Source organism: Lichenostomus cassidix, chromosome 6 (genome assembly GCF_008360975.1).
Source record: "Lichenostomus cassidix isolate B80296 chromosome 6, HeHo_3.0, whole genome shotgun sequence".
In the NCBI taxonomy this organism is placed as follows: Eukaryota; Metazoa; Chordata; class Aves; order Passeriformes; family Meliphagidae; genus Lichenostomus; species Lichenostomus cassidix.
Window position 1 is genome coordinate 17,005,546 of NC_139487.1, and position 13,169 is coordinate 17,018,714.

Sequence of the window (13,169 nt, forward strand, 5' to 3'; positions counted from 1 at the left end):
ATGCCCTTCCTGTCTTTGTTTTCTTTGTCAGTCTCTTTGTATGCATGTTCTTAGTCTATTTCTTAAGTTGGAAAGCCTGACTTCTCTGAAGTTTCAAACTTTGGTATCTTGCAGGAACACAAGGAAAATGTAGATTTTTATTTTCCCTTAGCCTTATATTTCAGATGCTTAAATGGATTTTCAGGATTCAGCAAAGCATTTTTAAATTTCTCTTTAAATATTTATTGAATTTCTTGTAATAACATTAAGATTATATGGTGCGTAATTGCACTTGATTAAACGTATTCTGAAGTAATTGATGCAGTTACAGTACATGGCAAAAAAGGAGTAGCACACTCTAATGTGCTAATCACTTCCTGTTGTTCAATTAACTTGATGTGTTTTCAAGCCCTAAAAGTCTGTTGACCTCAATAACATGGTCGCATGTCTTCCTAAATTAAGTAATGTGTGCTTATTTTGGGCTATTTGTTAATTAATGGACTTGACAGACTGACTGAAATTTTTCCATCTGCAGGAATAGTCAGGTCTTCAGGATTTCACCTTCTCATTGTCATCCTTCAAATGCATATTCAACAATTTAAAATTAAAGATGTAAGCACTTTCGGGCAGATTTAGAGAACTGGACCTAATGTCTCATCTTCTAAGAGCTGCAACAGTGCATTAAACAAATGTCACTGCTGATAAGGTCTTAACCTCATGCACATTTTTTTCTTAAATGCGTCTTAATCAGAGAAGAACAATCTAAAGTATGGAAAAAAACCCAACTTTCCTGTTCTGGTTCCCCTTATACCTGTAATAAAAGTTTGCTACTAATAAATTAGCATAAGTAAGTAACACTTATACACTGAAAATATATCACATAAAATACAGAATGGATTATTTACTCCTTCCTGGGATCTATTTTCAATATACATTCTTTCCATGAATATTTTAGTGCTGGTCTGATCTTATAACAGTTCAATCTTCTGATAATCTGTGGCATTACAGAAGACCACTTTTACACATCTTAACTTTGTAATACTCATCCAAGGACCTTTCTGCCCTTACGCGCTGGCATAAGGCATAAAAAATAAGTCAGTTAAATAAATAAATATAAAAATAGTGGTTAGACTGCACAAGTTCTTTGAGATTAATTTTACGTGGCCAAAAGCCAACTCCCTGCGCACCTTTGGTCTCCATGTTGCACAGGCCTGTTTGGAATTAACTGACAATTCCAGGATTCACCTGTTGTTCTATTAGTGTATCATGGTTTATCACTAATTGATGAGAAGAGTTTTGTGCTGGACAGCTCCAGGAGAGGACTTGGGGACCAAACTTTGTTATCAGCTTTGGAGTGAGGAAGCTCATTTCAGCCTTTGAAGAGGTTACAATTTTCTGAACCAATGGAGGAATGTAATTGTCCTCCAGACTAACTGGGCATCAGACAGTGAAGACCTTAAAGACCTCAAATCCTTAAAGGATTTTGAGGACTACTTTGTCCTGTAGTGGTTAGCCAGCAGGTTGTGGTAAAATACACTGTTGCAGCTTGTTCTCTACAGATCTGTGAAAGAGGGACACGTGATTTCTAAGGAACAAAGATTAATTGTAAAAGAACTGAATGAGAACTTTGGAGAAGAAGGGTTAAGCAATAACAGATGTTCCATAAGGCAAGACAGTATTTTATTGCAGAAAATAGACAACAACTGAAGTTTCATTTGATAAAATTTAAGTAGATGTTTTAGGTGAGATGGATGTATGTAATTTTTACCATAACATTGTCAGGAATCCTGAAATCTTAGCAAATACTAAATCTTTCAAGACTGGTGAAATCATATAGTTTTATGAATAGGTATTTTCTGGTGCACCTTTTCAGATATGCAAGCATTGATGCAAGAGCCTGTCTCCCAGTTCTTCACAGTTGCCCACAGAAGTGTTTCACTTGACAATGAAGAGTGGGGAAATCATCTGTTCTGATTGTTATATCATAAATTGATTCTAGGCAATACTTCCCACATATGGTCAGTTAGTAGCACTTCTTCTGTGTTACAAATGGACTAAGAGTAAGTTTCCAGTTTCACCCCTTGAAATATGACTAATAATTTAAAGGCCTTCAGCTCTCCACAAGGGAAGGCAGATTATTATTTTAGATGATGAAAGGAAGACGCAGTAGTAAATTGGAGGGACTTCCAGGACTTCTGAGCTTAAGGCATTTGGATGAGATGTAAAACTTACTATTATTATTATTATTATTGTTATTATTATTAGTGATTACAGGAGATTATTTAGTTCTTCTATGATGATAAATGTGCTTAAGCAGTAGGTGGAACCAGATTTAAGAGATAATCTTCCTTTGTGAAGTCAGCTTTTGGTTTGAAGAAGGTGTGGCATTTGTGGCTAAATGTGTCCTGCAGTGCTGTCTAATGCTATTAAGCTCCTACTATGGTTTACACTCAAATCTGATCCGTAAGCGTTGAGTGCTGTGAGTCCTCTAAGCATCAGAGAAAACAAAGTAAATCTAATGTAGTGTATCACAAGTACTGTTTTATTCATGGTATAGAACAGAAGGTAAGGAGAAAAAACTTTTATTGTGTTGGGAAAAAGCCCCTCTGTGCAAAGAGCTCATCCTGTTGTTTTTACAGTTCTGTTGGCACATGAGCCTTAGTAAATCATGGAATATAATAGACAACATGAACTTTGGTTATCTTGTTTAACATACCACATATGGAAGGAGGCTGTATTTTTTAAGTTCAAGGCTGAACTTTTAATTTCTTAATCTTTAGAACAGGTATCACTGAGGTTAACAATTCCTTCTGATGTTAGTCACATGCTATATGTAAATCCATAACTTTGCATTCCTTCATTCTGGTCAAATGCAGGACACACAATGCAGCCCTGAAAGGTAATTGTTAGTTCATGATGCTTGCAGCTGTGAAACCGTCTACTTGAAGATGACTTTACACATGGATAGTTTTAGACCTTCAAGCCTCACAGTAGAGTACATGATCTACATGTGAAGAAAGCAAATTTCAGAGGTTACAGTTATTGGCGTGACTGCATATGGAACCTGTATTTTAGCCAAGTTAGCTGTATTTCCGAGTTAAGGACCAAACTCAGATAAAATTAGTATTGTGCTCCAAGAAGTAGCATTCTTGTTAAATATGTACTAAGTGCTTTAGCTCTTTTTATTGCAACTTTTACATTATTAAACATTATAATGTGTTCTTTTGAAGCCTCTTCGTGGTACCATTTAGATGTTTTTGTTGGGGCAGGGAGATAATAAAGAGGTTTTATATGTTGAATTTATGGATCCCCAGGTCTAATGGTTGGTTATGAGATAGTGATAAGCCTGCTGAAGAATGCACTTTTGATTCACAAATTATATATGATTGTATAAGTGACTAGATACTCTCTCTGACTTCACACTTGCCTCAAAGGTATCTGAATGTTTAGTGAATTTTGTAGTTATCACTAGTATTTTTCTTTAAGTTCAGTCCTAACATACACATTTTTGTATAAGAAAAGTACCATTTTTAATACATAATAAATAAGAGTTCAGAATTCAGGTCTTCTTAAATATTTTTTTAAAAGACTACTTTATAAAAAAAAAAAGATAAACCTTATTTCTGTAAGCATCAGTCAAAAAATTGTCCTGTTTTTGTACCTTCAGAAACAGACTTATAGCTACAGTGAGTTACCAACAGGAAAAAAGCATTTGCTTAGAGGTATGTCCTTAGAATAAATCATAAATGTTTTAGCCTTAAGGAATGGTGCTTGCCAAAAATAATGCCATCTTTGTAAATCTCATGTCCTCCAGTGAAGACAAGGCAACACCATCAACTTATCACCCAGGGTTGGGAGAAAATACTATCCCTGAATTGTAAAAGCCTGAAGTACTGTGCTGAACAGAAATGCAAGTTCATAATTACTCAATCTACTCACATGTTCCTCTATTCATTAGCATCAGATAAAGGCCAGAGTGCAGAATTACGAAATTAGGTAACTCCTGTGTAATTTTTTGGCATTAGTAGGACTTCTCTCAAGCAGACTTTTTTTAAATTTAGTATAACAGTGCATGACCTGAAATATTTTATTGAGGTGTCTTTCCAGAGAAAAAATAAAATTAAGTTAGACATGCCTTACTCTAATGAAACAAAAACTGTGGACTAAAGAATACATTATAAAATAGCATAAATTATGAAATACCACACCCCCAAGAGTTTGTATCCAATATTAGATCTGTTATCATGTTTTAAAATATTTAAAATTATTCCAAGAATTGCATCTAACGTGAAGGCAACCTTGAAAAATTACCCAATGCAGTAAAATGAGGCTTACTAAGTGTTCTAGTGTGAGTTGATAAAACTGTGTTGTTGTATTTCTTCCTTGTCAGCACAAATCCTTGTTTATTAAAAATTTCGCTTGAAGGAAACTTTAATTAATTACAGGTTCAGTAAATCCTGACTAGGATTCTGCTGTGGTGTGTTTACAGTGAATGGCCTTCATGTGCCTGTGTTTCACTTCTGTTCTCCTGCTACCTGACAGCGTGATTTATGGCTGTTGTTTTCTACTAGTCCACTGTTTGCCCTCTAGGAGGGATTGGTCTCTTGAGCCTCCATAATAACAGGAGCACTTTCACAAAACATCTTTTAATGACAAGAGTGTAGCATTCTGTAAGTCAGGCTAATTGCAGACATACCCTATTAATTGCAAAAATTAGGAGAGGTTACATATTTTACAAGCTTTTAATTTTAAATCACCCGAGATGATTTGTCTTAAGTGTTTGGGTAGAGATGTCTACAATATTCTATGAGAGACCATTGCTGAGACTCGAGAAAAGTTGCAGACTATGGATAATGTACCAGGTAGAATTAAGCTTTGGATGTCCACACCTGCAGAGAAATCCTACTCTGTCTGTAATACAAATTATTCTAAAGATTACATATTCTCTTGAGAATCGTGATGTCAACATTAAATAATGTGTCATTGTTTTATCAGGAGAAGATTACATATTCTCTTGAGAATCGTGATGTCAACATTAAATAATGTGTCATTGTTTTATCAGGAGATGATAATCAGAAAGCAGAAATTCTTGAACAGTTAAACTCAGAAGAGTATTTTGAATATTGGGGTACATGTAAGAAAGTAATTTTACAGTAAAAGAGCGTGGATATTGACATCATCTGAGTTTTTGACATGGCTTTTTCCCTTTTGTTTGGTTTTTTAATTGTTTTTGTGGGTTGTTTTTTTTTTTGAAAGGCATTTCTAGTAATAAGGGGTTTGTCGTTCCTTTAGCAAATCTGATGGTGGTTCTACTTTCTATTTTTCCCGCATCATCTTCTGTTTAAGTCTTCTAGATTTATATGTGGAGGATAAATGCAATAAAGATGGGTCCTGAACACTGTGGGAAGTCATATACACTGTCCCTGCCCTACGTACCTTGCAGCTAGAAAGGCTAGTAAAACTTGGGGAAAGGTTAGAGCTTACAAGAGAAGCATGGAATTTGAAGACTGATAGCAACTACATTAATCTACTAATTAGAAAGGTTAGACAGAATTTAGGATTAACTGAACAGATTATTGTATTTGTTTTTCAGTATTTCACTTGTTTATTTTCCTCTTAACATTCTTCATCTTGCTTGCAGTACACAAAGCTGGGTTTGTAAAGTGAATATAGGAGAACTTGAAAAAGCCAGTTACCTTAATTAAATCCAGTGTTTGTTTTTTCAAACATTGCCATTAAAAATTAAAAGTAGAAAAACATTGTCTCCTTCTGACCAGGCTTTTGGTCAAATTCTGATTTGCTGTAACACAGTATTCAAGTTCTCCATTCTTTTATAGATGAGCTAAGAATCATATAATCAAAATCTTGCCTATACTTGTTTTCTTTGCAAAGTAAATTATGTATCTGCTTTTATTAAAGTTTTTATATGTACCTTAGATAGTAAAGCTCTGTGTGTATAGTTCAGTAGGTCTGAGAATTCTGTCTCACAATGTGAATCTTTTGCTTTTAGGTGAAACTAATTCATGAAATTGCTTCATGCCATGGAATTTTAATTACGTCTTACTCGTACATTCGACTAATGCAGGACAACATCCACACGTATGATTGGCATTATGTCATTCTGGATGAGGGTCACAAAATCCGAAATCCAAATGCTGCAGTCACACTTGCATGCAAGCAGGTACTTTATAAAAAATACATTTAAGTGCTCTGGGGGGAGGTTCCAAACTCTAATAGTCTATAATAAAAATATATGTTCGATCATTAATAAAGCATAAAAGCATAAATCACAATGATCTGTATTTGACTATTTAACTTACTTAACATTTTTAATTCATTTACATGGGAAAATTAACAGAAGTATGATAGAGGAAAAAAAAGAGAGATTTTAAATTTCATGGTAATTTACCAGTGGGGGTTAATGTCAGATTGCTGGTGTGAATTTTCTGCTAACGGTTTATGGACAGTGTATTGCAGAAAGCTGGTTTTTTCATGAGTGTGAGGCCACATATTTTGACATGAGAATTTATTGATGGTGAAATTGAATATCCTCTGAGGCAGGAGGCAGGATACACCATGAACCATGCAAATAACTTTCTTTTGGTTTTGTGGTTTTTATTAATAGTTCCGCACACCCCATCGAATCATCTTGTCTGGCTCCCCTATGCAAAATAACCTAAAGGAGCTCTGGTCCCTCTTTGACTTTATATTCCCAGGAAAATTGGGAACACTGCCTGTGTTCATGGAGCAGTTTTCTGTCCCGATAACCATGGGAGGGTATTGCAATGCCTCTCCTGTCCAGGTAAATGCATCTAAAATAGCACTTTGCTTAAAGGAAACTGTTCCGACTGTTACTGTTGTTTCTAAATCGACTTCTAAATGTACTTAATGCTGTATGTTCTAAAGACTAATCCAAAAAAGATTTGTGTGTATGTGTGTTTTACTGCTGGTTGTGTAAAAAAACCATTCAACTAAATGAGACCATTTCATTTGTACAGGAATACGGCTTATAAACAAGGTTTTCTTGTCAAAAAGCCTGAAGTTTAAGTAATTAGAAGTATTCTTTGATATGAAGTAAAGATAATTTGGGGTGGGAGGTGACTGATCTCACATTTTCATATGTTTAAATAGAACTTCCCTGTTTGCTATCAAGCTTTGGCAGGTTATGCAGTAAGAGGAATCCTCAAATCTAAACTGAAAACAGTTTTTATTTTAAAAAGCCACATTAGTTGTTGGAAGTCTGGAAGTAGATAAATTAATTTTGAAAGCAAAAAATTATTTGGGAAATTATTTTGAATAAGTGTCTATTAATGTCCGTAGTCGTGGTTCTCAGTATTGATGGTAGCTTAAATATTTTTTGAATTAGATGGTAAATAAATTGTCTGCATCATCATCTGCAGACTGAGTTTAATATAAATGCTAATAAACTTGTATCCTTTTAACTACTGTTTGTAATGTTTTACATGCATTTCCAAAGTTTTATTTTCTTACCAAGTTTAAGTACTTCTCCTGGCTAAATATTAGTAATTTACTAAGTTAGCCTTTCAATTGTTTTTTATATATCAATAATTTATTATATTGTTTGCTTTGCTTTAAGACAAATCAAGGTATTTTTAGCCATTATGTGCAGTTAATACCTATCTCACCCATCCATTACCCATTACAGAACCATATGCTCCATTTAGGGCTGGAGTGACCTTTAGTTTCTGTGATCATGGGGATTTTCTGGTACTGATTTTTTTTTAAAGTCTCAAGTGAGCACTAATCTTCACTTATTGTCTGGTAACCAATATTGCTGCAGGCTTCTTTTTTGATCTTCAGTATTCATATTAGCACTTTTTCATGAGGATTTTGGTTTTGTACAGATTTATACTCAATTTCTTCTTTGGTTTCTAAATTAAATATCCTACTTTTCATCTCTTTTAGAGACAAATCTGTGGTATCTGAGGAAGACTTATTCAATTTTATTGTTGCTACCGTGAATTTTGTTGCAATTCATGTGTTGAACATGGAACTGTAGATCCATGTAAAATGAGTAATCTAATTTTATTAGAATTTTCCTATTGCTAATTATGTAATTTTGTTAGTTGCTAAAATTAATACCAAGAATCAAAATACAACTTGTGCCTTTTCTTCCTTTCTTCAGGTAAAAACTGCATATAAATGTGCCTGTGTGTTACGGGACACCATAAACCCCTACTTGCTGCGAAGAATGAAGGCTGATGTAAAAATGAGCCTTTCACTTCCAGATAAAAACGAACAGGTTTGCTTATTTTCACTACTTGATCTGAGTCATCTCCCTCCCCAAAATTCAGTCTTTCATAAACATTCGGAAATAATTTGTGCTAATAGCAGATAAAATTCTGGTTTAACTAAAGATAAGGTGAAGAGCTTTCAAGGTTCATATTCATTTACCAGTGTTCTGAGTATTAAATGATGGCTGTTGTACAGGGTCTATATGAATTCACTTATCTAAAAAGCAAATGATAAATGAAATGTAGTCAGAGCTACTTAATACTGTCCCCTTAGGTCTCAAGTGCATTGAAATGAGTTGTCTGTCTGTTTCCTTTTTCACAGCAGGAAACAATTTAGCATTGTTTCCTGCTGTAGAAAGATTAATTTGGGCCATAAATAATAGAGAAATACTTGGTGGCTGTTGTTCATATTGCTGGCTAGCTGACCTATGCATTTTAATAAATTTCCAAAATATTAGCCTTGTGGTATAAAACTGGATTGCTTTACTACAAGGTGGTATGTTTCTTTAGGAAACATTTTCATTCAAAGTAGAGGACTTTGGAAGTATTGGTTAACTGAAATTCCTACAAGCACTCACTTGTCATAATGATGAGCTTTTTCTTCAGGTTTCAGTGCTTCAGGCTTTCATGTTCTGTCCTCAGTCCTTTCCTGTCTTCTTCTAAAAGAGTAGAAGTGTCAGTCTCTGTAAGAGAGTGCTGAAAGGTGTATAATAAAGGATTAGGCCATACTGCATATGTGCAGTCTAATGATCTTTTTTAACCAGTTTTTTAATTTCTATATGCTTTAAAGAGTCTGGGGTACTTAAAAGAATGTGATCATAGACAGTTTAAACAAATTTGATTTTTGCTCTTGTCAGTCACAGGGCACTACATCAGTTTGATTTAGAGCATAGTGTTGGGTGCCTTGCAGGATGCAAGGAAGTGATTTTGTTCCATTTTAGCCCATCAGAGCACCTGAGAAATCATTATATTTCATGCTCAGTCTAATGACAGGACAGCTGATGTCTGCTTGAGTTCCCATGAGGTACTAAGAATTTGCAAGTTGTAAGGGATCTGACAGACACACAATGGAAAGGGTTTCCTATAAACGCAGCTTTGAGAGAATGCTAACGTTGCACAGTTACCTCATTAAAACTAGAAAATGGCAGCACTTCCAAAACTAGAGCAATTTGAGGGGAAAACATAACTACTGGGAAAGAGTACATAAAACTTCATTAAATTCATCTTCATGATTATGTTCATTCTCTAATTTTTTAAATGATTTCTATGCAGTATCTTTTAACTTAGTATTTCAGTATGTGAAACATCTGTGAAGTTTAATTGTAGCACATTGTAAAATTTTAAAATTTACACAGGTTGGGCTTGAGTGGTTGGTTTGTTTTGTAGGTCCTCTTTTGCCGTTTGACAGAGGAGCAGCGTCAAATCTATCAAAATTACATCAACTCTAAAGAAGTTTACCAGATTCTCAATGGAGACATGCAGGTAGGCATTAATTAAGGATAATGACAGGTAGAGTTTGGTGGGTAAAGCCATGGACGGGCCTGTGCATTCTTCTAGCTGGATTCTGAGCAGAAAGGGAAGCAAACACTGGTCTCTGTTCAGTTTTTCTAGTTGTCTCCTTTTTTTTCTCAGAAATGTTAGATTAAATATATAGATTTAGTGATCCACATGTAAATGACCAGGTAAAAGTAGGAATGGAATGGGCTTCGCAATATGTTTGTGATCTTGGGAACAACTTATGGCTTTTTGGATGACCTGTTGTAGGTAACTGTATGCATGCTTTTATCTAGTTGCAGAAGTGAAGCAAAGGAAAAGCGTAGTTAGTCTTGAGAGTACAGTTCAGGTGTGATAACTTTATAATGCAGCAGTTGATCATTTCACAGTATTAACAGAAAGCAGACAAATTGCTGAAAAATACCATTGTGCAAACAAACCAAAAATTATGGGCAGGCACATCCAACTTGTAGTGCTAGAAGATGGAGAAGATTCACTGTTTCATGCTAGGTTATTTTTATGAATGCCTGTTATAGCAGAAGAATAAATAACATTTGTGGTATTATTGAATGAATAACTGAGTAGATCCTTTCTAACATGGCATGGAGTGGTAATTTCAGTTTTGTATGTTGTTCAAGTATGTTTACTCATGTATTCTTTGTTACCTACATTCTGGTGGGTATACTAACTATTCTCGAGGTCTGTCTGAAGTTACCTGCTAGTATGGCAGGAGTTGGAAGGAAGAACAGGATCATCTCAAGAAACAAAGTGGTGGAATTTTTGTTAAGTAGGAAAAACTTGACCTTACAGCTAGGGAGGGACTGGTTTTACTAATACAGAAATTACTGCAGAATTCTCTTAATATTATCACCAGAATAGGCTCACAAGTACGTAAAGTTTCAATCATTTGTACTGATTTTTCCTAAAACTTTCTGTGAAACAAGTATTACAAGTATTAACATCAAAACACTATTAAAAACAAACATTTGGTGGCTGGATTCATCTATTGTTCTTTATTTTTCTTGTCCACAGCCTGTATAGATACAAATATTTGTCACGAAAATAAAAATGTCTTGTGTTCCTTAGATTCTCTTAGGACTATCAACTTTGAGAAAGATTTGCAACCACCCTGACTTTGTTGCTGAAAGTCCCAGAGTTTTGAAGAGTGTGCCAGATGGTGAAGAGGATCCAAATCAGTTTGGATATTGGAAACGTTCTGGAAAAATGATAGTGGTAGAATCCCTGCTGAAAATATGGCACAAGCAAGGCCACAGAGTGTTGTTTTTTACTCAGTCAAGACAGGTAAGATGAGCTAATTGTTTTTTGGTTTAGCTCTTATTATTGCTAAAATGCATGTGTGAGTTCCAAAAGGACTTGTAACTAGAACCACCTTTTGTAGTGTCCTTCTCATAAAATTAACATCTTATTGAAAAAGTTACTGTAATGACTAATGTCTTTGGAATAATCAGAGGCCAGTTCCCAAACTCAAGTAAGCTTTACTGGAACGACACAGCATTGTGGCAGTGGCCCAATTTCAATATGCTGGGTCAAAGCTTGTATCAGTTGTACCCATATCCTACCAGGCTGTCCCTGCTGTGTAGTTTCAGGGTACAGTTGGCAGTCAGTTTGCATGCTCTGTGTAGTGCCTGTGCACATCTGATCCTCAGAATTGGTCACTCTGGGACAGTAGCACAGGTAGTGACCTTTTTTGTTTTCCCTATGTATTCACGATAGTCTTGCTTCTGTGGAATTTCCATGGGATGCTGCACCCCAGTCTAATTGTCTTGAGACTATGGCCTTGGACTTTCAAATCAAGTACAAATATTCCACTGCATTCAGCTGTGAAATTACTAATTTCCTCCCCACTCCTTTACATAAGTTAGTTTTCTGTCATTTAAGAAAGGTTTTGAAGTTTTTGGTTGTCATCGTTCGTTTGATTGACTCTGCAGTTGGTACCAGGAATTCTTGTAGGTTGATCACAGTTGCTCAGTCCTCACATGTGGATTTCATTAAATGTTTTCCATCACCACAGATGATGCAGATACTTGAAGTCTTTGTGAGATACAGGAACTATTCCTACCTCAGGATGGATGGCACCACAGCAGTAGCTTCCAGACAGCCTCTTGTAACAAAATATAATGAGGTGAGATGTTGCATCCCATACATGCATACATATTTATGAGTGTGGTCAAACTCTTCCACTCCTTTTTGTTGTGTTATTAAATATACTTCTTCAGGTTTGAGATACAAAACTGGGGCGTTCAGTGAAATGAAACCCCTATCTTTGTGAGAGCAGGGAAAAAGTCATCCCTTCTTTCACACTTAAACTGGGTTTTCTGCTAAGAAAAGAAATACGGTTGAGAAGAGGGAAAAGAAACTTTATTGGATAACAGTAAATGAAATTTAGATCAGGCTACTTTTATTTGTCAAAAGAAATATTACATGAACAAGGAAATGTATTCCTTCTCTTGTCTCCCTTTGCATCTTTGCAAATAATGCTGATAAAATAATCCAGTAATTTTTTTTTATTTTTTTTAATGTTGCATTTTGGTAATCCTTGCTTTAGTAAATTCTCTGTTGTGCTACAGGACAAATCCATATTTCTTTTTCTTCTAACAACACGTGTTGGTGGCATTGGAGTTAACTTGGTTGGTGCTGACCGGGTTATTATTTATGATCCTGACTGGAATCCCAGTGTAGACACACAGGTGAGTTTGGTTTGTTACATTCCATTTACCAACTAAGTTGAAATAAAACTGAAGATGAAATGACATCTATCCCCTCAAACAGTGTTAAAGCACTATGCTGCTCTTTCCTAAGTTGCTGTTCCCAGCAATGGTCACTTAGGGTGCAGCTCCACATTATGATTACTCCTGTGGCAAAGCCAATTTAAGTGGTTCCCACCACATCCCCTTTATACTGTTATACCTTACCACTATTCAGTATTGTTGATTCATGTAGTCAGTTACAAACAAACAGTCAAACAAACAGTTCAAATGGCCTGTGTTTTTAAAATAAATAAACCAGATGTTTCTGAAGGGAGAGTACAGCTGTGCAAGCTCTTGAACAGGCTGGACTGTTCATGGTGACATTGCAGGGTGAGGAAAGGAAAACAGATGCTGCTCAAATTGGCTTTCTCGCTGGATAGTGATATGTAGCTATGACCTTAGAGAGCTGCTCTAAGCTTTTAGAAGTTGTTCAATATCTCGTGGTGTTATGACACTTTGGTTTATCAGATCACATAGCAGTTATGTGGTGCATACAAGTTTGAGAGGAAAAGAACTTTTTTATAGAAATCCTGTGTAGCTCTGAGATCTGCAAGTGTTTGACTTAGAGTGGTCTGCATTAGTTGGCAAGATGTTCATAGGAAAGATTTCAGTTAAGTTAAAGAAGAAAACTTCAAAGGAAAGGTGTGTATTAAAGCTCTGTTGTGAAATTTCC

At 35.4% G+C, this 13,169-nt stretch overlaps 1 protein-coding gene across 3 annotated transcripts in view; it reads left to right on the forward strand.

The window, feature by feature from the left end:
* Positions 1-13,169, forward strand: part of ERCC6 (ERCC excision repair 6, chromatin remodeling factor) — a 44,936-nt gene that overhangs the window by 24,676 nt on the left and 7,091 nt on the right. For all 3 annotated transcript variants that reach the window (XM_085065310.1, XM_085065311.1, XM_085065309.1), the window contains 7 exons: positions 5,990-6,160; positions 6,605-6,781; positions 8,126-8,242; positions 9,621-9,716; positions 10,815-11,030; positions 11,761-11,871; positions 12,317-12,436. In XM_085065310.1, coding sequence (XP_084921436.1) covers positions 5,990-6,160; positions 6,605-6,781; positions 8,126-8,242; positions 9,621-9,716; positions 10,815-11,030; positions 11,761-11,871; positions 12,317-12,436 — 1,008 coding nt within the window. The remainder of the gene's footprint in view (positions 1-5,989; positions 6,161-6,604; positions 6,782-8,125; positions 8,243-9,620; positions 9,717-10,814; positions 11,031-11,760; positions 11,872-12,316; positions 12,437-13,169) is intronic.